Genomic DNA, 22,890 nt, shown 5'->3' with positions numbered 1-22,890 from the left:
TCGGCAATGATCTTCTTTGTTTCAGCTAACTGGCTACATGAGTCTGCAGTCTAGGAGGTCCCATCCTGGAATTCAACCTTTCTTAAGGATGTGTCACACTTCCTCTACAGTAAACGAATGGGCAAGGGTTGAAGTTACTTGAGCAGTCCGGGCCATAGACATTTTTGTTTATATGGTTTCTTGCAATATGATTGGTCAAAGCAAAACCAAAACAAGGAAATTTGGCCGAGAGGAACTGGGGCAACCTAGACCTTGTGCACGGTGGCCATATTGCAACGCAACGTCACCGTAAAAAACCCACACAAAAGTGACAATAATTTAACGAGAAACAACATTTAATTCTGGATTTGTACGCCATGAATCATTGTGTGTGCTAATTTTTGATATCGATTGACATCAGGCCCCAGTTGTTCAAAGGCCGGATAACTTAATCCGCTAGATAAGGCACTATTCAGGGTCCAAAATATACTTCACGTAAAACGTTGTCCAAGGTTTTGGTACACTCCCAAACTTAACTGTGGCTAGAGTGTGCATATTCAATTGTACAAGAGGAAATACTGAAATCTTTGCACAGATTGAAACTGACGGATAGCGACTTATCCACTGGATAAAGTTATCCGGCCTTTGAACAACTGGACCCAGCTCTCCATTCTCACACTCCGCTAAGGATGTGGGGACTCTATCAAGCACAGTTTCTTTGTGCTCGTGTGGACCGTCAACTTGAATAGTTGCTGGGATGTAAACCCCTCCACCAGCCTGTTTATTTCTTTGGAACTTTTGAGCTGTGTTGCGATGAACAGTAACTGTTGGTTCTCCGTTGACAATCCTTAGAGAAAAGAGATAAAATTCAGGCCAACAAATTCGGGAGCTGTTCACCAGGGCAAGTAAACCGGATAGCTTTGTTTCAATTTATTACACAGAAAAAATGTTCAGACCAAGGAGATAATGCACTTACCCTTCAATCCGCGATATCTTTCCACACTCCAGAGGGTAGGATAGTTCCCTGTTTAAAAAATACTGAATTCTGCTGATCTGAGACCCTCGCACATCTTCCAAACCGTAACTCTTTCGCTGTGATTTGAAAAAAACAATGGCCATTTTCCCTAAAGGCTCCAGAATTAGTTCCACTTTGGCAGGGATAAGACATGCCAGTACGAAGGGATGATACTCGTTGTATGCAAGGATATTTTATAGATCACCATAATTTTTGCAACTTCATAATAAACAATATTAACATCAATCAACCTCTCCATCTTCATCATCTTCCACAATACATTGTTCGTCAACTGCTGCAAGGTGCTGAAGATCTTCAATTATGTCATTGTATAACACAAGCAGTGCATCCTTTTTTACTTTACTTGGGTGGGCCTTAAAATATTCCAGTTTGCTAGACAGAGGTCCTCTTACCTCGTCATCAAAAATCTGCTGTAGTTTATCTCCAATGCGTTTCAGAATTTCATCCTTGGTGGCATTCTTTATATCTTCAGCTACAGCCCTTTCTTGAACAGTTACATAAAGTCTTTGAACCTCCACCTCTGTTCACTTCTTGCCATCAATGAAATGTTCACTGAACCATCTTCTCCGGTTATTCTGCAAAAGTTCTTCATAGTTTGGGAGATCCATATACAATTCAAGGCCATCCAAGGAAATTAGCTTCTCTGAACAGTTCCCTCCAGATACCTGTAGTAAACAATTAAAAATACAATAAGTTTAGTCAAGGAAGGATTTGGCCAACATACATTACAGGGATATTTGCCATACCATATTGTTTCTAATGTAAACAAACTTTTGTTCTACTAATGGTTGGGAATTGGATGACAAACGTCTTTGAGCTGATGTAAGAACTTCAAATTTATTCTCATACAAAGCAATAGCAGTTACGGTGCATCATGTTAGCAAAAATTGTTAGGTCTAAATTTAGAGGGTATATGATACAATGCGATAAAGGTCGAAGAGATGTACTTGAAATAGAACAGAAACTTGCCTTTCTTTTTGAGGCTTTATCCTTCATGCAAGCACTTCATCTCCAAAGTGATCCTTTCTTCTAGACTCTGGCTTCCTCTTTTGGGTTTCGTAAACCAATCATGTTGAAGAGCCAATTTATCACCTATAGTGATATTATTATCAACATTTCAATATTAATGTAAAATATCTCAAAGTAAATGCCACAGTGATTCTACAACAAAAAGGTGTCCCTAATACATGTAGATGGTCCCACCATTTGCTACAATTTAATCTGCAACATGTGTATTGCATGTCCAACAAACAGCGACTAAGAGTATAAAATAAATAGTTACAAGATAAATGTCATGTCCTGGCCTACAAGAGTTTAAATAATATTAGCATGAGGCATGACAACACATGTCCAGATGTCTACTTCCTCTGTTACCAGCTACCAGATTACATACATGACATTTTTTATGTGGTGCCTGCTAGCAGATGTATATGTACATGCAAGTAAAAAGGCAAACCTCGTCAAATTTCCGAGATTTCTGAAAATTCGGAGCCAGTCAAGAGCAACCATCTTGCCATGCTGCCACACTTTTGAGTCCTTATTTACTTCCTCTAGGCAAGCATCCATATCTTCTCCTTTGCTCTTGTTACCAGAGGTACTGACAGATTCTGTGGTTTCCACAAATTGATTGAGTTTCCCTGGGTAGCGAGCACGGTCAATGCTATAAATACATGTGTAAACAAGAAAGAGAGAATAAACAGGTTGCTTAAACCTTGAAACAGGTCCTTTGTTCAACGTTGGAGTGCACTAAAATGTGGTCTAACGCATTCCAGAGAAATCTCCAGGCATTTACAATACATGTACATGTAAATGCACCAAATTTTACATGTAAAAGTTTATTACTATTAGGTACAAAATGTGTGTACTGCTACAGTGTACTAGTAGAATGGGCTAATAGTTAATCATGGCCAGTTTATGCCTTTTTTGGATTTTAAGGCTATGCTTGAATTATTTGGTTTTGTTTGTCATACTTAACAATACAAAATTTGTAGGCAACATTTGACTGTTTTTCTCCATACCCCTTTTCACCCATATGGCTTTAAAGATCCATGTTACATTTTTGCAGTGCAACCCACAAAAATTGGCTGCAAAGCCAACCAGGTTATCATGGGCCTCAAATTCAAACAATCTAATTCCACTCACCTGTCGTGTAGATCTATCAATGCATGTTTTGATGAGCTACTTCTGTGGAACAAAGGTGCAAATGACAACTGCCCTGCTCTGATATAGGAACTGTTGTTCCTTCTCACACGCATGCGTAGCACCATGAGAGCCTTGAGATAGGTATACATCATTCCAAAGATGTACTTGTAGGTGGCACTGTTCCAGCCAACTTCAGGCATCCGCTTCCCCAGAAATTTCAGCCATCCACCATCCCCAGAAATTTGCGGGCTGCCTGATGCGAGCCTATCCCTTATGTAGGGATTCACATTTCTATCCACAATCCTATGTGTGCTATTTCAACACCGACATTGTCTTGTGATGATCAGAACCCTTCCGCATATACTTCTGGGCATTCTCCGAAACAAATCCTAACTCACTAGCAAGCTTGGACAGAAATATGTCCCAGTCCAAGTCAATAAAATGACATGCCATGTTCATTTCTAAATGAAGCCTGCCAATGCTGAGTACAACCCAGCCAAATTCTTGCACAGTACTAGAAGGCACACGAGACCTGAGAGAAATAAAATTTAACAAAGAACTTTCATCTGAAAGGGTAAAGGTTGAATGTGCTTTTGGAATACTTAAAAATAGATGGAGAATACTTCTAAAACAATGCGATAGTGAAGTCAGTTTTGCAATACGTACTGCCGTAGCGTGTGCAGTTTTACACATAATCTGTATTAGAAGTGGCAACAAATAGGAAGAAGATGAAGGCAACAATGATAGCGGCCCTGGAGATCATGCTCCGAATGTAATCCGCGATGGAGAGGACATTGGGGGAATCCTAAAAGATTATCTTTAAATGTTGATGTGACTGTGAATATTTTATTGTACTAGTTTCAGTTTGTTTGGGTCCAAAAACATTGTCATGCTGATTTGATGATCACTTTTTTTCTATTCAAAAAATTAACTGTAATTAAAATTGATTTCTATAACATGACATGCTATTGTAAAACTGAATGTATCATGTCTATAAACATGAATCCAAAAACTGTAACGATATAAACGTCCACTGACACGCCGTAAGAAATCGACGGAGTCAATAATGTTTGAATCAGAAACAGCAACAATTTATAACATGACATTATACATGAACGCATCTCCAATAAACAAAGTTAGCAAAGTCGCAACATTCTGCAAATGTACATGTAAATGTTGTCTTTATCGAGTCTACGAGTTCCAGAACCATTAATGTAAATTGCATCAGTTATTTGTTGTTAGCGTTACTTTGTAGAAAAGTAGTCAGGGCCCCTACTAGTAGATTCATGTTGTTGGCTAGTTGTTGTTGTACTGTGGTAAAATTTTCCATGTACTTTTTTATGTCTTGTCACTCCCTCTCCGAGCCTGCCATGGAAGATTTAATAAGCTCTCTATCTTCATCCTGTTCTTCGGTTCTAGCTCTCTTACGCTTCTTTTTGCGATCAGTTCTAGCTTCTGGACTCGTTTCTCGACCCGCAGACTTAGTAGGGGCAGAGATCGCTTTACTTGTTCCGGCTTCGGCCATATGTAATATTACTACATCCCTGCAGCCAAGAACAGCATCTATTTCTTCGTAGAAGACAGATTGCCCTCTGTGTCCTCCAGTCTGTTTACTGTTCCAATCCTTGGCAATTTAGTACCGCTTGATGAGATAATTCATCTTCTTTTTACATTAATCGCCTGTGCGCTTGGTTCCAAACTTGTGATTTAACTCACGTGCAATTTCTTCCCACATTTTTTGTGCGTCTTTACCCTCTAGTAGCTCATGACGTTCTGACCATAGGCTTAATAGAGCCCTTTGTTCTTCTTGTGGCCATTTATTGTATTGTTTGCAAACTTCAGCTGACCTGGAGCTGGCTGGGCTATCCCTGTCACTAAGCACACTTGCCGGACTATCGGGTTGATTAGACAACACACCGGGCTGGCGCGTGCTGTGAAGCGGAACTTTTCTGGCCGCTGTTGTTTGAAATCATACGGCAGAAATACGAATAAAAGTACAAAGAAGTTTTCAAAATGGCGGCTAAAAATTCTATTTTGGATGCTATTGTGGCTCTTCGTCCTCTACGTGATGAAGTCGATAATTTCTTTTTGTTTGAAGAAGAAGTGAAAACAGCTCTCACTTCAATTTTTGAAAAACACCGTGTGGGCCAAAGCTCTTTGAAACGAGCTAAAATGTCACAAATTCCAGCGACAGCACTCCTGGAAGGAGAAGTAAAGATGTCGCTAAAGATGCTGCATAGGCGCCTTACTCCAAGAATGAAGGCCCAAAGCGCTTGGACTGCAGAGTTTAAAAGGGCGATGTCCTCGCAAATATTTTTCCTTAATTTTACAGTGTCAAAAAAGCCTGTTCCGCTCATGGTGTTTTGCACAAAGAGGAAAAACACATGGATATAATCTACTATAACAGAGAGAACAGACTGATACAAGATTTTGCCCAGTTATCTGAGCTAACCAGTGACTCAGTCCAAGAATGACTTATCAAGCAGAGTAAAGGAACAAGAAAAGGAACTTCAAAAGTTTCCATAAGTTCTGAAACGCCTTTCACCATCACATTTATCAAGAGGACACAGCAAGTGGTGGTGAAAGCCCACTACAAATTCACTAATGAATTTGGCTGCACGTTTTCGTAAGCATATAATTAAGACATGAGGACTAGACTGAGTGGAGTATATGTCAGGCTGTTTGTAATTATAAGTTGTCCTGACATTATGCACTCAGCTGAATTGAAGTTACTTGTGTGACCGAGGCAGGTTGTGGTGTTGTTATTTGAACAACGAAACAGACTTGTAGCCACAATAGAATTTATTTAATATGCAGGAATTTACAAGAGCAAAAAAAGGGTGATTGCAAGCAAATCCTAAGTGAAGTGATTCACCAACGTGAGGTTAATGGAGTTACTTTTGTTGACCAAGAGGTCCTGAGCTTGTAAGTGCTGGTCTTGAACACTTGAACTACTGAATTAAACTAACTGCACTTCTTTTATAAGGAATCGAACAATAGCAGGAAATTCTTATGATTTTGATGCAAGGAGTGGTAGTGTGGCATAAAGGAAATTTGTGATGTAAATCCTGTCTGTAGGCTGATTTGATTAGCATAGGAAATAGTTTCTATATATGTAATCCTAAAACTATGACAAAATATTTGCAATGTCATGCATTTGTTAACCTGGTCACACACTCCCCTGCTTAGCACTGTCGTCCACGCATTGTGTAAATGGTTAAAAGTTAATAAACCCTAAATATATAGTCCGTATAGTATTAATAAGGTAGTTATCACTAAATACACTGAAAGTTTATTGACTGTAATAATTATGGAACTTGTTACTGCAGTTCTTGGTTGTTTAAACTTATTCTTGTGTTTTCCAGCTGTTTTCCTCTTTGTTCGTCTTAGTTTTGTGGGTATAGTCTCTGAATCAGGGTCCTCTGCTGTAGGTACTGGTTCTGCATTTCTTTGAACATTTATTCCGGATTCTGCTGAAGGTACTAGATCTGGTTCATTTTGAATAACAGGTACTTGTACTTGGGCCAACATAGACATTTCCGGCTGGAACTATAGCTTCTGTTTCAGCTGGGCTGACTGTGGCTACTTTAGGGCTTGTGTATTCCTTGGGGAGAATTAACAAACTCCTTGTGTGAATTGCCTTCCTCATCAGCTGCCATACTGGAATCTGTTGATGACAGTCTGACAGGTTTGGGTCTTTGGTCTTTCTGTCCCTTGTTGGGACTGACTGTGCTAATCCTCAGGTTACTTCGATGCACTTTTGGTTTCACCAGGACTATCCACAGGTTCCACTGTGTAAAGTTAAAGTGCTACACAGTTGTCTCTTAGAACGTCAATAACTTTGTACAGCGTAGAATCCCAAGCGTTTTGAATCTTGTTACGTCCACGTACATGATTTCTTAGGTACACCAGTTGACCTTTCTAAATTGGGATGACATACTCTTTCTCAAAGTGCTGATCTTGTCGCCTCTCAGCCTGTTGCTTTAGGTGCTCCCCTGCTCTTTGGTAAGCATCTCTCAGCCTTGCCTGGTGTGTTGCTAGCCAATCAGACGGGTTTTCATCAACTTCTTCATCTTCACCCAGGAGTAAATCAATTGGAAGTTGAGCTTCTCATTCCAAAAACGTGAGAAATAGAGGACTGTACGTAGTCGATGAATGTGGTGTCTGGCCATTTGCGCTTCTTGTCTGGAGGAAGAGTTTTAAGCAAATCATGCATTGTTCTGTTGAACCTCTCACATTGTGCATTTCCTTGAGGGTGATATGGTGTAGTTCGTGTCTTCTTAATCCCATAAATTCTGCAAAGCTTAGCGATAACTTCACCTTCAAAGTTTCTTCCTTGGTCTGAATGAATCCTGAGGGGAATTCCATACTTGAAAAACCATTCCTTCACTAGGACTTTAGCTGTTGTAGTGGCTTTCTGATCTCTTGTTGGGACTGCGCATGTGAATTTAGTGAATACATCTGTCATAACAAGTACATTCTCTTGTCCACCCGTTGCTGGTTCAAGGACTGTAAAGTCGATTACTAAGATTTCAAGTGGCTTAATTGCTTGGTTGCCCATAGGTGGTCGGATCCTGGGGTTTGGCATCTTTGCAAGAGTACATCGCTCACACTTCTCGATCCAACTCTCTACATCCGAGTACATTTTAGGCCAATAGCACTGTTCTCGAATCAGTTGAAGGCTTCTCTCTGATCTCTGATGTCCCATATCATCATGCAGGCTGCTAATGACTTTTCCTTTCAGAGTGGCTGGTAACAGAAGTTGTTTCAGTTCTCCAAGTTTGAGATCCTGTACAATTCTGTACATCAGACCTTGATCTCTTGTAATTCTGTCCCACAGTCGTAACAGGGTGACACACTGGTGGATAAGCTGCTTCCTTTCTGCAAAGGAAGGTTTTGTGCTTCTCTCCCAGAACTTTAGAAATTCCTTAATTGTAGGGTCTGCCTTTTGCATTTGAAAAAAACTTTCTTCGTATGAGTGGGGAACGATGTTGTGGCAATCACTGGATCATTTCTAGGTAACTTCTTGTCCTCATCAGGTAACTGGCTAGTTGCAGATAAATTATGATCTGGTTCATGTACAGCCATTCGTCTCACTTCTATCGGGAAAGGTGTAGTTACAATCACATGACTAAGGTCAGGTGATACTGGAGTTGCCATCGTTAGCATAGTCTCGATGTATAATAACCCACCTTCCTGTGAGTCTTCTGTTTCGTCTCACACTGGTCCATGGGGTAAACGTGATAAAGCATCAGCATAAGCATTTGATCTTCCACTCCTGTAATTGATTGTTAAGTCAAACAAAGCGAGCTGAACTGCCCATCGTTGTTCCAATGCACTAAGCTTGGCAGTTGTCTGCAAATACTTTAAGGGGTTGTTGTCAGTGAAGACTTCAAATTTTGAACCAAGGAGGTAGGTCCGGAATTTCTCGGTTACTGCCCACCTCAGTGCTAACAGTTCAAGTTTCATGGAGCTGTAATTTCTTGGGTTCTTCTCGCTTGGCCTCAGTCTTCTACTTGCGTAGGCAATGACTTTGCGCTTACCATCCTGGTCTTGGGACAGGACTGCTCCAAGTCCAACGTGACTGTCATCTGTTTCCACAATAAACGGTTTGTTGTAGTCTGCAAAGCCTAACACTGGCGCGTGTGTCAACTTTGTCTTCAGTGCATCAAATACGGTTTGGCATTCCGAATTGCATTGCTTCATTAATGGGACATTCAATTTCTTCTCTACTTTCAACTCGTGCAAACAGTTGTTCACTAATTGGTGTAGTGGTCCAGCAAATTTTGCAAAGTCTGACAAATCTTCGTTTATAACTGCAGAATCCAAGAAATGATCTAAGTTCATTGACAGTCGTTGGTGGTTTCCACTCTGATACAGCTCGGGTCTTGTCAGGGTCTGTGGTTATACCATCGGAAGAGATCTGGTGACCAACAGAAGTGACGTTGTGCTGAAGGAATTTGCACATCTCTGGTTTGAGCTTTAGGCCGTGTTCTCGGAGATTAGAGTAGACGATGATGTCATCTAGGTACACGAGCAGTATCTGAAATATGTTATCGTTTAAGCAAGTCTGCATAAGCCTTTGGAAGGTCGCAGGACTATTGGTCATTCCCATGGACATTCTGTTGTATTCGAAGATTCCGAACAGTGTCGTGAAAGCGGTCTTGTGTCCATCCCCTTCATCCATAGCAACTTGATTGAACCCACTTGCTAGATCCATAGTCGAAAACAATTTTGCATTACCGATGGCATCAATGGATTCTTTGATCCTTGGTAACGGGAAGTGATCTTTGACTGTCTTGGCGTTGAGACGTCTTTAATCAACGCATAGCCTCAAGGAACCATCTTTCTTCCTAACTAGCACAATAGGTGCGGCATAAGGACTGTGACTTTCTTGAATAATACCGTTATCCAGCAGCTTTCATATATGATCCTTTGCCTCTTGAAACTGGTAAGGTGGAATCTTGTGTTTGACTGTCTCTGTGTATCCTAGGTCATTTTCATCCTTCGTGAAGACACTCGCATGCTTCTCAAACAGGTTCTCGAGCTTCTTCCTTTGTTCAGGGGTACATTCTACATCTGACAAACCAATTGGGCACACGGAGGACTGTTCTTGCTTATCTTCTGTTGTGGATTCTCTGACAAACACTGTCTCTTCATTGACTGAAACTCTTTTGAAGTCGATGCTGTTTTTAGTGTCGTCAACATCTTTTATCTCGTGAAGTGCTCCTATCCATTTGTGTGGCTGAAGCCAAACATCTTCGTCAGTAATATTGGCGACTCTTACATGAAGCTGTCCATTGCTTATGTGAGTGAGAGTATTGATGACAACAAGGTTTCCTGGTACTTGTCCACTCAATGGTTCCACAAGGGCAGTCGTGTTTCTTGACTGGGGTCCCTGCTATCCATTGATTATAAGGAAGGAAAATGATCCAGCTTGGACTCTTCTCTGGGACTTGCCAGCTACTTTTGCAAAACCACGGACTGCGATGGACTGGGTACTAGATGTCATCTTCAATACTTTGTTCCATTGAGGGAAAGTTTCTGCTTTTCCATTCTTAAAGGGTTCATGCAGTTGAGCAATTATGTTTATCCCTATTAGTCCAGGGATTATCTGTTTCCGTTGCCTGGCCTCTTGACTCGCTGGACTCTTTACAACTAAAATTCCTCTTCGTGGGATCATGACTCCCAAGGCTTCAACGTCCAGTTCTAGGTATCTAACGTACGGTATTTCTAGTCCATTTGCCACAGTTAACCTCAACCAATCGCCAGTAGGTAAAAGAGTTTTCCCTTGGGGGCGAAAGTGTTCATTGAAAAATTCTTTTGTAATTGTGGATACTCCAGATCCTGAGTCTAAAAGGCAAGGTATGTTTACACCCAATTGTACTGTGACCACTGGGCACTCTCCAACTGCTTTATCGTACACTGTTGACATATCCATATTAGAGCCATTGCTGTCCTCTCCTGTCACTTGGCTCCTTGTGGCAGGGGGAGTTTGTTTGGCGGCTTTTCAAGATGTGGTTTACCATGTGGTGGGCCTCTCCTGACAGTTGGGTTGTCCTTCACCCGGCAGTTCCTGGCAATGTGTCCATTCTTGTTGCATTTGAAGCAAACAATGTTAGAATGCTGTCCACTCCATTCCTTGGCTGAGTTTTGGGTCCTTGGCTGCTTGAGGTCTCTAATCGAACTCATCAGTTCTTCTAAGGACTTTTGCTGCTTTGGAAGGACGTCCACAACCTTATCCATAGGGGTGGTGGTGGAACTAGCGCTGCACTGAGAGCTTTCAGGGGTGCCAACTGATACTTCTTGGGATAGCGGTGGTCTAGGCATGCTTCACTGTGGTCTCTCCTCCTCTTCTGACCAGCGTAGGGCCTCCTCCCTCAAATCCAAGAATGAAAGGTTACGCTCCCTGATGAACTTCTTCAGTTCTTTTCGAAGGAAGGGATCCCTCACATTGTCTGCAAATTGGTCCCGCAGAGTCTTCTCTGGGTCAGGGACTGCCTTTGAATCTGCCTTTGTTGCGCTCTTGAGTAGGTCGTTTAAGCAGTACGAGTACGCGCGAAGTGTTTTATTCTCCTTCTGCTTCCGCTCATAGAACAGTTTCAGGAGTTGGGAACTTGAACGTTTCTCACCAAATGCTTACGTAAGAACTTCCAGGAGAAAGTCTGGATTACTTCTCTCCTTCTTGCTATACATTCGCACTTCTTCTTTGGCTGGCCCCTCCAGATGACACGTTATGAATCCACTCTTTTGGCTGAAGTCATATCTCTCGCCTTGAAGGTAGTTTTCAATTCATCTTCCTTCCAGTAAAATTTTTTATTTTCTTATCTCGAGGAAAGACAACAATCTGCTTCTGTCCAATGGTACTGGGTGTCGCTGGTTGTGATGATGATGACACTGGAGCAGATTCTTTCAGGGCCTTGAGTTGTTCCATAGCTTCTTCATACTTCTTGGTTAATTCTTCTAAGTTTTTCTTCAACTCCTCAGCAGACATGATGATTTGATGCTAGCGCTGTTGTTGCAACCACCCTTTTATTAAGCTGATTTTCCAATTGGTTTCTGACTTTTGTACCCTACTCGCAGCGCCAAATGTGACCGAGGCAGGTTCTGGTGTTGTTATTTGAACAACGAAACAGACTTGTAGCCACAATAGAATTTATTTAATATGCAGGAATTTACAAGAGCAAAAAGAGGGTGATTGCAAGCAAATCCTAACTGAAGTGATTCACCAACTTGAGGTAACTGGAGTTACTTTTGTTGACCAAGAGGTCCTGAGCTTGTAAGTGCAGGTCTTGAACACTTGAACTACTGAATTAAACTAACTAACTGCACTTCTTTTATTAGGGATCGAACAATAGCAGGAAATTCTTATGATTTTGATGCAAGGAGTGGTAGTGTGACATAACGGAAATTTGTGATGTAAATTCTGTGCGTAGGCTGATTTGATTAGCATAGGATATAGTTTCTATATATGTAATCCTAAAACTATGACAAAATATTTGCAATGTCATGCATTTGTTCACCTGGTCACATTGCCTTGCCTTTTATATATATAATTGAGTTATTGCTGTAATTTCTTATATAGTTTGTAATTTTAGGTAATGAGGTGACATCTACAGTATATATGGGAATGGCAATGAATTATTGTTGTTGTTGTTGTTGTTAATTGTACACCACTGTTCGGACATATCCGAAGATTATTATCAGTATTGGAAACAATGTTTGAATGCCGAGCGGTTTGATATTCAGTCCCAACATGTTTGATTCCTTTTGTTGGGACAAATTTTAAACAAAACCACACAACAGAAGGGTGATCAAACTGGATTTCATATTCTAACACTATCTTAAAGTTCCTTACTGCTGCTAATGTAAAATAATTTAACATAATATTCCAATTACTGCTACTAAAATAATATTATTTAATAAAATATGATATGATATAATATAATATATCATAATGTAATGTAATAAAATATAATCTCAAGTCAGCAGTGTTTTTGAGTCCAACTGTGTACAGATTTAACATTAATTACAACAGCTGTAGGGCAATCCTTCCGTCCCTTACACTTTGCTCAATAAATTTCATTATTGGGTCTCCACAGAAACAGCACTTAGCATCCTCAGGACATGCCTTTAACAGGCCACAATAGCAATAAGACGGATCACTGGATACCCTCTCTGGGATGTAGGCTACATTTTTGCATGCAGCTTCTGGCTGCTGTAAACCTTGCTGAGGTAGCCAAATCAGCATCACATATTCATGTCTAAATATTTCAACCCATCTGTGTTGATATGTTGTATTTTCACCTAATTTTTTCAGAAAAATATGCTTGGCTTCTCGCCCTTCCATTGTTACCATCCCCAACCCCTGGCCATACTTTTCAAGCACTTGACGACAATGAGCCAGGACAATGTGACCCAATGTCCAGACAGTAGGGTTTACAGAACTTAGCAACAACAATGAATTTACTTTAAAATACTCATGACAGGCAACAGAAAGCTGATCAATGTGGTTTGATGTTATCTCAAATCTATTAAAGAGAGAAACACAGTCCCGTAGCCCCACACATAAATAAACTAAAGCAAGAACTGTTTGACGTTTTTTTCCTGGAGTCACTTTCACAACTTAGCCACTTGATCAATCTCATAAAGTTATGACAAAAACGGCGGGAATCTTTTCCGGTAAATCTATAATGTAAATCCGCTCTAGAACCTTGAGTTTCATTAAACCATTGTTTGGTCTTGTTTGCAAGGCGCCTGGTCTTTACTTCTGTTTGCAAAGCTGTAATTACTCGTGCAAAAGGGCTATCAGCTGGAACCTCTGAATACTTTTTACAGTTAGCTGGCAGGTTAGATTTTCGTATAGCTTCTGTCAAAACTGCTTTAAAGAAGTACTGCCAAGCATTGTTTTTTAAAGGAAGGGGTTCCACATGAGCTTTAGCAATGTAAGAACCAAAGAGAGGCAAAAATTCCTGTCTACTATTTTGCTTGGCAGTGTAATCGGTAATTTTAGATCTCTTTGTCTTTGCAGAAATTTTTTTTAGTGCTACTTTTTTCTTAAATGCTTCAACCTTGTTGACAACATTTACTCTTTGCTGGTAATTCCATGGCTTCCACTTGTTTGAAATTTCAGTTCCAAATGTACCCTTGACATCCCTACAATCAGTTAATGAAACATTAGCAAAGGGTGAGAAAAACTTAGCACTAATAGTTAATTCACCTGCCAACATGGCAAGCATCTTCATGTCGTTTGGCAATTCCTCCAGCTTAAACCTATATTTAATGCCTTCAAATTCATATTCAGCTCTTTCTAAATCTGCAATTTGAGGTAATAATGACCTCACATATTTCTTTATAACAGGAGAGCTTTCATCACAGTTGGCACCAAAAATTAGAAAGTTATCATAACTTGATGCAACCCTTCTTGCAACATGGAGAAAACTGACTAAGAAAGAACAAGCGCTCTCATTTTTTCCAAATGGGCATCTGTCGCTACCAAGAGCAATTTGAAAAGTGCCTGTTGATTCTGCAAAACCTTTCAAGCTTTCTTTTCTGTTCTGAGAAAGATAAAATTTGGCAAGCATTGGGAGGTATTGTCTTAAGTCTCCATATGCACCATTGACTGGGTTTTCAGTTTCTAAGCCCTCTAGATAGTCTGGGTCAATTTCATAAACAGTCCCAACATCAATCTTTTTTAACTGTTCTACAAGGTTACTATAAGTTAGAAGCTTTGGAACCTCACAGCCTTTACAAATTGAAATACTTGTTCTTTTCCCTGGTTTGCCTTTGTTTGATTTCATTGAAAGCACCAGTTTTACACTTTTGTACTTTCGTTTCCCCATGACACCACTTGCATAATATTATGCAATACTGCGAACAATGTTGTCATCTGACTTTTCAAATTCTAACACACTCTCCTTATACTCTTTGGAAACTACTCTATAGGTCAACTGCTTGTTCTCTGTCACAAATTTTGTTAACTTATCTAACCTGCATCTCTTTTGCAGAGTGTCAAACATTCCCTCGAAACTGGCTGACGAATGTTCATTTGAGCTCCCATGAATTTTGGCAGCAGCTTCAATGGTTTCATGCCTCCTTTTTCTTGCAGTCCTTGGTCCCTGTGTTGATTCTCCATTGACAAGTGCAGTAGGGCTTCTTGTTCGTGCTTGAGATACATGCCCCTGCTACTAAAAATATTGCTAAATTAGACACTGGGTAGTAGCACAATTATCAAAATTAGATGTGGTGGATGATAACAAAATAGATATTTAGCCACATCTTACATTTAATATGTTGATGTTTATAATTTAGAGACACTGTCATTTATGACAGTCTTTAGCAACCAAATGAACACAGGCACACACTCAGGTTTCTAGCATCAAGGGACCAGCATAGTAGCCTCGCAATGGCTGTCATTCTGGCACTGGCTCTGTGTTAAGAGTCATTGTATGAGAAAACCAGGCAGAGGTGAAAGATGGGGGTTGGCCGATTTCCTTCAAACTTTCACCATTTAATGTCTGTCCGAAATGACAATGAATGATGCTATTTAGCAATTCTCCTGCTGTTGCGTTTCGTAGTTTGACCACCCCTTGTGGTTTTGACCCTCACTGACCCTGATGTCACGCAAAATATATGCAGAATTTGAAGCTCAATAAAATATATTTCGCGTCATTTCTGGGGACTCATATCGATTGTTTATATTGTTTACCGTCTAAAAAACGTTGTCAACAGAAAATATCCCGGCTAAACATAAAACTTAATTTTTTTATAGAATTTTGCAATTTCCTTGCGATCGCAAAAATGTCTTTGGCCAAATGTGAGGCAATTTCGAAACTGTTTTTCTCAGAGGTGCGGCGTTTCTTTCCGAAAATTTCAAGATATATTTTAAGCCAAACATCTGTTCTCCCAAAATCAGCAAACTCTAACTTGAGCCATTAAAATGTAATTTCTAATAGTCTGCATTGAATGTGCAGCCTTCCAGTATGGATCAGCAGTGGTGAGAAATTTAAGTATTCTAGTTAGCCGGAGATGTTGACACATGTTGCAGCCGCAGCTTTTTAGCAACGATTTGCAGTGCTGCTTAAACGTTGCTTTATTGTTGTTAAATTTTGCAACTTTTATGCAGCGCATGATTTTCTGCTATGGACGCTTGATCGATTCAAGAACACTGCAACAGCGACGCATAAGCGCTGTGCAACTGAGTGTAAACTTATGCAACGCTGCAGGAGCGTTGTGTCGTTCATACAGGCACTCACCAATGCATGTATGGATCTTGCAGGGCAAGTTCTACAATGTAATCATGGATTAATCACTTGCTCGCCTGATTTGGAGAGTGCAATTTTTATCTTCAGTTTGAGTTAATAATTTGCCACTGTCCTTTACGCTAAATGCAATCATACCCCTCACCCAATCAGATGGTGAAACAACAGTGGCCATTTTGGTCAACCCATGGGTGAATTGCATATATGGGATGTAGAAGACAGGAAAATATAGGTCTAACGCCATGGCAGATAAGGTTGCCCATAGTGGTAACCACTCAGCATACTTTTGATTGCCTGGGACGACCAGACAACCATTAACAGGCCATTTTAATTACTACAACTACCAGAATCCTTAAGTTTGTTGTTTTCTTAGGCTAATCATGGCTTTTGTTATTTTAGCCCCACTGGGATTACACAATTTAAATGAAGGAAAAATGAAATGAATTCTGGTAGTTCTCTGTTGTAGTAAAATGATGCAATAATTAAAATGGCCTTTTTTGAACCAACATTCAGAACTTGTTTATGATCAATGAAATCCTATACCAGTATGCATTCAGGTTAACACCTCACCTTCTGTGTACAAATCTCTTATGCTTTGACAAAATGGTTTCATAAATGTAGAAAAATGTGGTTTTCCTTTGCCAAACCATACTCCAGATAAGAATCTGATAAGAAAATTATAACCAGTGCCTTTGGTTAGAAGACTGAAGAGGATTTACATGTACATGTAGTCAAGCCAATATTTGGGACATGGCTCCTGAAACAGCAGCATCATCAGTATTGACCTCTATGACACTGTACTAACAGTCATGTGAAAGGGACTGATCCCGACAACTCAAACCTTCCAAGAAAATATTAAAGATTAGAGGTAACAAAAGTAGAATTAGTGACCTGTTCAAAAAAGGGAAAATAAATTTACTTCAAGGTAGCTGAAGGTTTGCGTTATCAACCAGAAGCCAAAAAACTAGATTTGATTTTCTGCCTGAAAACCTTGTTTAGTTTCCTATTAGCATTTGAAATGTGACCCCAGCCATTATAACAAATACTTATTAGCATTTTACCTTTCTCTGGGTGGCAACTCATTGATGACATAATAAACTGGCCAGACTCCTGCCCTTGTCGATCTTACCAACGCCACTCCATTTGTATTTCCAAGTAGGGAGACGTTATCTAGACTGCTTAAAAAACCATTTTCGGCTGCCAACTTCTTATATAGACGGCCATCATACACATCCTCAATGGCGGTCTCATCAAGCTTTTCTCTTTTGAATCTGTAATCAAGTTTCTCAATAATACTAGGCCCTAGAAAAAGGGTTCAAAACAGTAAATAATTCACAAACCAGACATGATATAGTACAGTGTAAAAGGTGCCCACACTGGCACTTTGTTGGCATGAAATTCGAACAGTAATATCAGACAACTAAAGCGCTAGTCTTGAAATTAACAGAGCCCAAAAAATTGGCGAACACCTTAATTTAGCATTCATGTGCATTTGTACAATCATCAAAAAATGACGGAATATCTAAACTGCCATAATAAATGCCAGGTTAACATTGGTCACACTTTCCATACAACTATAAATGTACATGTATGTATAATGTCCACAATGCAGAATTATCTCTGGTAATTGCCAGCTGACCAATTTTATAGTCTGTTCCAAGCATGAATGATGACTGTAACACCATTGACAACTGTCTACCAAAACAAAAGTGCTCTAAGTATCATCATCAATTATACAATTTTGGGTGCCAGGCATTTACATTTTGTATAAAAATGAAGTTTACAAGGACAAATTAATGTTAGTCGCCTGGGACATCTGAGCACTGCTAGAGCACAGCCCTGAAAACTAGAAAGAATATCACATTCTGTAACACAGGATTGGATGAAACCGCAATACTACAAGTTGCAGATTGGCATTTCCAAAATACTTGTACATTGGAAATAGTCAGAAACAGTAATACTGCAAAACCCCAATGCACCCCTCTGTAGATAATACATTTACTGGTTATATATGTACTTGCATCTTATGATGTTTAGTTCCAGAAAATATCCATACTGCCTTGCTTTAAAATATACATATACTTTGTCAACAAAGTACTTTAGAGCTTCAATTGATGAAATGTGGTCATCAATAGAGGTTTTGACACAAATTTTTGCAAAACTACACGTAATGTTGAAGTCCCTTGAAAAACAAGCCAATTTTATCTAAGACACAGAGACAGAAACTTGAAAAACTCAGGTCAAGTTGGACTCCATTTCCATCTTGGCCATCTGTAACACACACACTTAGGTTCTGTGTGCTACATGTAGAATAGCCATCTTACTGGACCATTATTTCCAAATTTTCATCGATACAAATGTGTCTTTTGCGTGTTCACATTGATTACACTGCCCCTTCAATACCAGGAATAGCTAACTAAGAGCAATATATACATGTACATGTAGTCATAAAACACTGGTAAAAGGGCTTGATATAATTTATCCTGATATCTCGATATCGGTGATGTGATACATCAAACGTCTTTTTATCGGTGAGGCCTGAGGAGAAAAAATGTTCAGGCTTCCGCCGAAGTTTTTGTTGATTACTGTGTTAAGCTTATATTTTTTTTGCGATATTTCTGGCTTATTGTGTAACTATAAAATGGAGATATCACAAACTTCTTTTGTGAGCTAGAATAGCCATTTTAACAACACTGGACCATTATTTTTAAGTTTCCATTGACAAATGGGTCTTTTGCGGCTTCACATTCATACTAAAAATCGATGACACTGCCCCCTTAATACATGTATATTCACCACATGTTTAATGGCAGACCGCAGCAATGTTTGACTGTAGTCCATTTTGTGAAAACTTGTGATTATCGATGCCTGTTTGTCCCAAAAATATGGTCACACATCTACATATACACTTCGAAACAAATTCAACGTATTCAGTTAACTACAGAACGAATACTCACACTCTTAAATAAGGTGTGTTACTGCAACACACCTTTTTCTGTCTTCAAAACAACACACATAGAGTTTTGTATAAATACACACCTTTTATGTGTTACCCGAACACGCCTGGTGAGCTATCTAAACACACCTTTAGTTGTGTTTCGCTCGTCCTAAATTTCACACACTTTCAGGTGTGTTCTGCAAAAAGATGTGTTTTGTCACACTTCTTGATGTGTAACAAAGCACACCTTTTGTTGTGTTCTCAGAACACACCTTACCATTCACCCCAAACTATAACGTTTACAGAATTATTTGCACAAAACATCAGTAGTTGTCCACAAATGGTTTATTGCGCATTTAAAAACAACTTATATACAAAATTTTCAACTACCCATCCTGTTGAACTTCACAAAATTTAGACTTGTTCCTAAGTTAATGTCTTCGGGAAAACAAAGAAAATTCATTCAACCATTCTTACATCATTTTCTTAAAAAAAAGGTCATACAGTATCTCCATTGTAATTACACCATTTTACACCATTAATTACGGCTTGCTTGCATCCATGCATGTTCACCCAACTGCATGCTTTGCACGCTTCTTTTCTTTCAAAACAGTTGTGTATAGTTTATACACTTATACTATAATATTTTATGCCACTCTCTATACACTTATACTGGAAGAAAAAATACTATAATATTTTATGCCACTCTCTATACACTTATACTGGAAGAAAAATACTACAATATTTTATGCCACTCTCATACTAGGAAGCACTTCGTAGATTTTCCCTATGTGCTAAATCAACATTCGACACCCATATCAGTTCCCTCAAAATAGAATATCATGCATGCTAACATACAAAACTGCCAAAAATTGCATATTAAGAAAAACCAGCTGAAAGAGCTACATGTTGCATGTTTTCCCTTAACATGTGGAGTTCAAAACCTACTTCAATCTGTAAAACTAAAAAGTAAACAACTCAAAAGTATCTCTTTTGGAGAGAAACAATGAACATACAAAAATGTGTTAAAAATTTTGAAAGATTGCATGTTCAATCAATCAATCAATCAATAATCTTTATTTATACACGATAGGTATTAAAGCGACGCTTTGCTTGTGGGGTCGTGTCTAAGTAATTAAATAAGATAACTAATGAATTAGAAAATAAATAGGATATACACCAGCTAAAATCATATAGCTACTTACTACATACAAGTCTAAAACGGTAAAAGCTTAAAATTCCAAAGTACAAGGTGGTACTCTAGTATCGACTAATTGTTAACACTAATTAAACTTAAAATCTTCCTCCCTTCTGGTTAATGTTTGAGGGGAGATTCAGTCGAAATCTAGGTGTAGCAGAGTCGTTGACCGTCTGAAAATTGATATCCCTCGTTTTAACACCAACTACATACTGTTTTCCAGTATATGTGAACTTAACTTCTCAAAATGGTAATAGTACAAAATGCATGTAGCTCCTTTACTCTCATTATTAACAGCATTTAAGTTGAACTTACTATATATTAATTTACTTAAAGCTCCCCTTTTTAAATTCTGCCATAAAGGTGGCAAACTTGGTTCCTTTGTATTCACTGTCACTTTGCAGCAATACAATCTCTTGCAAAAAGTGAAGAACGCCTGAGATACACTGGGGGTATTTTACATCAAAAACATGCTAAGCAGAAATCAAATCAACCAATGCTTTTACAAGGTCACAATCACTTTCAAAAAAGGCTTGGCCCTCTCCACGCACAAAAACGTGGTCAACTTCCTGGATAGTTCCTATGCAGACAAGGAAAATTCCACGTGCTTGTCCTTAAACAGCTTGTCTGGTGGTGTTGTCGGCTGAAAAGAAGAGAGAAGAGATACATTAGCTATCACAATGAAAATGCCAAGACATCATTCCAATCATTGGCCACATGATAAATTATACCACAGTTGGAAAACAGTGTCTTGAGAAGACAACCACCAGCTGTGACATGCATGCATGGAAACAATAAAATAAGCCATTGTGACACGAGTCTTGCAAGTTCTGCCATATAATTATGGTTTAATAAAAAGAACCATGAAGAAGAAGAAAAGGAAGAGGAAGCGGAAGCGGAGGAGGAGGAGGAAGAGAAGAAGAAGAAGAAGAAGAAGAAGAAGAAGAAGAAGATCATTGCTATTCCTGAAGATAGTAGGGTAAATGACAAAGAATTTGAAAAAGTCGAAATTATCAAGATTTGTAGAGGGAAATTAGAAGATTGTGGGGTATGCAAAACGTGAACATAATACCGGTAGTTTTTGGGGTCCTTGGAAGTGTCACAAAGAAACAAAAATGAATTGAAAAACTAGGGATTAGGGTTAGAATTGGACTGTTACAGAAAACTACACTACTAGGAACAGCCGGGGATAATGATAATAAGCTTTCAAAATACAAAGACCTGGAAATCAGGGTATCTAGAATGTGGGACACATGAAAACTACAACTGTACCAGTGGTAATTGGAGCACTTGGGGTGACCAAGTACATGTACCCATGCACCTTGAGAATATACCAGGAAACAGTATTAAAGATTGGCCATATTCAGAAAATAGCATTCAGGGCTCTCACTAAGTTTTTAGTCACCTGTAGCCTTAAACTCCATACCCGTAGCAAATGTGTTATTTTATGAGTGAATTCTATCAACAACAGGCAATTTCACCTGTAGCATCAAGGGAAAATCGAGGATACTCAGCTGTAACAGTTGAAAGACGTACTGCCGTAGCGTGTGCAGTTTACACAACATCTGTATTAGAAGTGGCGACAAATAGGAAGAAGAAGAAGGCAACAATGATAGCGGCCCGAATGTAATCCGCGATGGAGAGGACATGTAGGAAATCCTAAAAGGTTATCGTTAAATGTTGATGTGACCGTGAATATTTTATTGTACTAGTTTCAGTTTGTTTGGGTCCAAAAACATTGTCATGCTGATTTGATGATCACTTTTTTTCTATTCAAAAAATTAACTGATTTCTATAACATGACATGCTATTTTAAAACTGAATGTATCATGTCTATCCAAAAACTGTAACGATATAAACATCCACTGACATGCCGTAGGAAATCGACGGAGTCAATAATGTTTGAATCGGAAACAGCAAAAATTTATAACATGACATTATACATGAACGCATCTCCAATAAACAAAGTTAGCAAAGTCGCAACATTCTGCAAATAGACATGCAAATATTGTCTTCATCGAGTCTACGAGTTCCAGAGCCATTGATGTAAATTGCATCAGTTATTTGTTGTTAGCGTTACTTTGCAGAAAAGTAGTCAGGGCCCTTACTAGTAGATTCATGTTGTTGGCTAGTTGTTGTACTGCGGTAAAATTTTCATGCACTTTTTTATGTCTTGTTGCTGCCTCTCCGTGCCTGACATGGAAGATTTAAGAAGCTCTCTATCTTCATCCTGTTCTTCGGTTCTAGCTCTCTTACGCTTCTTTTTGCAATTCGTTCTAGCTTCTGGGCTCGTTTCTTGACCCGCAGACTTAGTAGGGGCAGAGATCGCTTTACTTGTTCCGGCTTCGGCCATATGTAATATTGCTACATCCCTGCAGCCAAGAACAGGATCTATTTCTTCGTAGAGGACAGGTTGTCTTCTGTGTCCTCCAGTCTGTTTACTGTTCCAGTCCTTGGCAATTTTGTACCACTCGATGAGATAATTCATCTTCTTTCTACATTAATCGCCTGTACGCTTGGTTCCAAACTTGCGATTTAACTCATGCGCAATTTCTTCCCACATTTTTTGTGCGTCTTTACCCTCTAGTAGCTCATGACGTTCTACCCATAGGCTTAATAGAGCCCTTTGTTCTTCTTGTGGCCATTTATCGTATTGTTTTTTCTCCTTCTCAGCTTGGGTATCATCTTTTTTTTGCAAACGTCACCTGACCTGGAGCTGGTTGGGCTATCCCTGTCACTAAGCACACTTGCTGGACTATCGGGTCGATTAGACAACACACCGGGCTGGCGCGTGCTGTAAAGCGGAACTTTTCCGCCCGCTGTTGTTTGAAATCAT

The 22,890-nt window shown here is 39.3% G+C and overlaps 1 protein-coding gene and 3 pseudogenes across 2 annotated transcripts; 1 reads left to right on the top strand and 3 right to left on the bottom strand.

Annotated features, from left to right (window-relative positions):
* Positions 1 to 373: 373 nt before the first annotated feature.
* On the bottom strand, positions 374 to 1,098 carry LOC146457939 (uncharacterized). The gene is made up of 3 exons (XM_085091380.1): positions 956 to 1,098; positions 643 to 826; positions 374 to 400 (listed from the first exon to the last, which is right to left on the bottom strand). Exons 1-3 carry the CDS (start codon positions 1,096 to 1,098, stop codon positions 374 to 376), a joined length of 354 nt encoding a protein of 117 aa, XP_084947506.1.
* Positions 1,099 to 1,194: 96 nt separating this feature from the next.
* On the bottom strand, positions 1,195 to 4,682 carry LOC146457938 (uncharacterized; annotated as a pseudogene). Its single transcript, XR_014858349.1, has 5 exons — positions 4,510 to 4,682; positions 3,158 to 3,689; positions 2,468 to 2,675; positions 1,981 to 2,107; positions 1,195 to 1,680 (listed from the first exon to the last, which is right to left on the bottom strand). The product of XR_014858349.1 is annotated as an uncharacterized LOC146457938 (transcript).
* Positions 4,683 to 5,170: 488 nt separating this feature from the next.
* Positions 5,171 to 5,869, top strand: LOC146457937 (uncharacterized; annotated as a pseudogene).
* Positions 5,870 to 12,686: 6,817 nt separating this feature from the next.
* LOC146457936 (uncharacterized) lies at positions 12,687 to 14,514 on the bottom strand (annotated as a pseudogene).
* Between the last annotated feature and the right edge of the window lie 8,376 nt (positions 14,515 to 22,890).

This window comes from Pavona decussata, unplaced genomic scaffold (assembly GCF_977016875.1).
Source record: "Pavona decussata unplaced genomic scaffold, jaPavDecu1.1 SCAFFOLD_235, whole genome shotgun sequence".
Lineage (NCBI taxonomy): Eukaryota > Metazoa > Cnidaria > Anthozoa > Scleractinia > Agariciidae > Pavona > Pavona decussata.
The sequence above is the reverse complement of the archived record's forward strand: the minus strand, read 5'-3'. Positions and strand labels throughout refer to the sequence as shown.

What these genes read in the sequence shown, in the direction of transcription:
- LOC146457939 (XM_085091380.1), bottom strand. Translation starts at nt 1,098, where the DNA reads ATGGCCATTGTTTTTTTCAAATCACAGCGAAAGAGTTACGGTTTGGAA. An exon ending in AAGATATCGCGGATTGAAGG is followed by an intron (nt 827 to 955) that starts GTAAGTGCATTA and finishes CTTTTCTCTAAG; the next exon opens with GATTGTCAACGGAGAACCAA. An exon ending in CGGAGTGTGAGAATGGAGAG is followed by an intron (nt 401 to 642) that starts CTGGGTCCAGTT and finishes AACAACTGGGGC; the next exon opens with CTGATGTCAATCGATATCAA.